A 2,046-nucleotide genomic window follows, 5' to 3' on the forward strand; every position below is an offset into this window, starting at 1 on the left:
TTTTGAATATCGTGAAATAAAAGCTAGCGAAGAAAACTACCATTTGAGATATTTGAAAAACTCCATTACAGAGATTTAAAATCTCATTGTTTTAAAAGTACATGCCTTTTTGAAACTACATTGTACTTTATAAAATCAGTAAGTGGACTAAACAAATTGAATCTACATTTTACAATATAATTATACGTGTACATACATACATGTACATAAAATGTAAAACAAAAAATATTGCTCTTGATTTTTCAGTAGGAAAAATGTTACTTATATGTATTCCTACATGTACTGTCTGCAAACTCCTGTGAAAAAGCTTGACTGGAAATTTTAAATACATTTCTATGAACTTTTTTAAAACTGGAAATTTTAAATACATTTCTATGAACTTTTTTAAAACTGGTAATCAAATCAAATATTCAAAAACACATTTATCTTGTTGAACATTTTGAATGTCATAAAGCTCTCCTTCAAATTCAGTTCCCGCTACTCTGAACCTGACTTTTCCCTCCACCCTCACGGGCCATTCGCCTCCAGGGGGATTCATTTTCATTTCACACAGTTTTTTGCAAGATGGGTCATCCGTATACTGAGGATTTTCTTCTTCAGATGAGAAAATGTGTATAACTATGGGCTCCTTGCGTTTATCAACCCTATCAGCTCCGAATTCATCAAACACCGGAATTTCCTTAAAAGATTTACCATCCGTTGATACTCTTTCTCCCTTTTTATACACAACCTTGAAGCAATCCTTCGCCATAGTAAATCCTCCTCTTTTATGTTTCTTTTCAATATTATGAGTTTCGTCAAATTTCTTAAAAACTGCGAACCCATAAGTACATTTACACACTCTTTCAGTAACGAGCGATTCGTGCTGTCCGAAAAGTACTGCTCCATTCAAGACAGCTAGATCTGGATTTCCTGGGGTTTTCACAACGTATTTTGAATAGTTCTCAAGGAAGTGTCCTCTTATTCGTGCGTCTATCGAAAATCCTCCGATAAGCACAAGGTAAGAAACCTGCTTACATATCTTTTCGATTTCCATGATTTTGTTATCAATTTTCTCCAATATTGGGTCTAAGAAAGTTTTGTATTCTTCCTCTGAAATTGTTATAGACTGTTCTATCTCCGATCTACTTAATTTTTTGGAGACATTTAAAATGAAATTTCCTTTTGACCTGCCATAACTTCTTTTCATAAATTCTATATTCCTTTGGTGTTTTACATATTTTTTTGGCTCATTCCTGCGAAACATTTCAATATTGTTGGCAAATATTTTCTCGATTTTCTGAGTTAAACATTCATCAAGTTTCGTACCACCACATGCAACTCCCTTTGCAGGCATTAATTGTCGGATTCTGTTGTTCTGTAGCACCTCTTGAACAGTAATGTCAATAGTTCCACCTATAATTAAAAAATATATATATTCATTGGAACGATTTTACTACATATCTAAACCATACCCTGATTATATTAGATAAATCTTTGTACAGTATATTTGATAAATTCATGCTTTAATCCGTCATAAAAAAACTCTCCAAAGAAAAAATTCAAACCTGAAGAAAAATTAACAGGCCAACAAAAAATTGACCTTTGTCCAAACATAATAATCTTTTTTTCGGGGGAGGGGGGTATAGGTTCGAACTTTTTCAGTACAATTTTTTTTTTCCAAATTACTACCACTTATTTTTATTTGACTACACTGCAACATGCCTGTTGAAAGGGGGGGGGGCTAAAGCTACGCACCAATCTTTAATGCTCATATTATGTCTATATTTGCAAAAAAAGTGGGGCAACCCTCCCCACCCCCACCCCCCTGTTCCGACGCCTATGTGAAAGGGGTAAGCAAAAATTTAATGTAAGCTTAATCGCTTACTGTAGTAAATTTTGTATGTATCAACATAAGCATATAGTGATAAAATTAAAGACACAAACCTCCTAGATCTAGGAGAATGAACTTGGTCCTAGGAGGAATTTCCGTCTTATTGTCATGCACAAACCAAACCGCAGCCATTTCTGGTTCATACACCAAAGTAAGATTCTTTCCAGGTATAC

At 34.0% G+C, this 2,046-nt stretch overlaps 1 protein-coding gene across 1 annotated transcript; it reads right to left on the minus strand.

Annotated features, from left to right (window-relative positions):
• Window positions 1-396: 396 nt before the first annotated feature.
• On the minus strand, window positions 397-2,046 carry LOC134230478 (heat shock 70 kDa protein 12A-like). The gene is made up of 2 exons (XM_062712308.1): window positions 1,927-2,046; window positions 397-1,395 (listed from the first exon to the last, which is right to left on the minus strand). The coding sequence occupies exons 1-2, from the start codon at window positions 2,003-2,005 to the stop codon at window positions 398-400; spliced, it is 1,077 nt and encodes a 358-aa protein (XP_062568292.1). The 5' UTR covers window positions 2,006-2,046; the 3' UTR covers window position 397.

This window comes from Saccostrea cucullata, unplaced genomic scaffold (assembly GCF_032062105.1).
Source record: "Saccostrea cucullata isolate Sc308-1 unplaced genomic scaffold, CSIRO_AGI_Scuc_v1 ctg51, whole genome shotgun sequence".
NCBI lineage: Eukaryota > Metazoa > Mollusca > Bivalvia > Ostreida > Ostreidae > Saccostrea > Saccostrea cuccullata.

Coding starts and splice junctions, on each gene's coding strand:
- LOC134230478 (XM_062712308.1), bottom strand. CDS start 2,005: ATGGCTGCGGTTTGGTTTGTGCATGACAATAAGACGGAAATTCCTCCT. Junction 1,396..1,926: donor CATTCTCCTAGATCTAGGAG/GTTTGTGTCTTT, acceptor TTTTAATTATAG/GTGGAACTATTGACATTACT.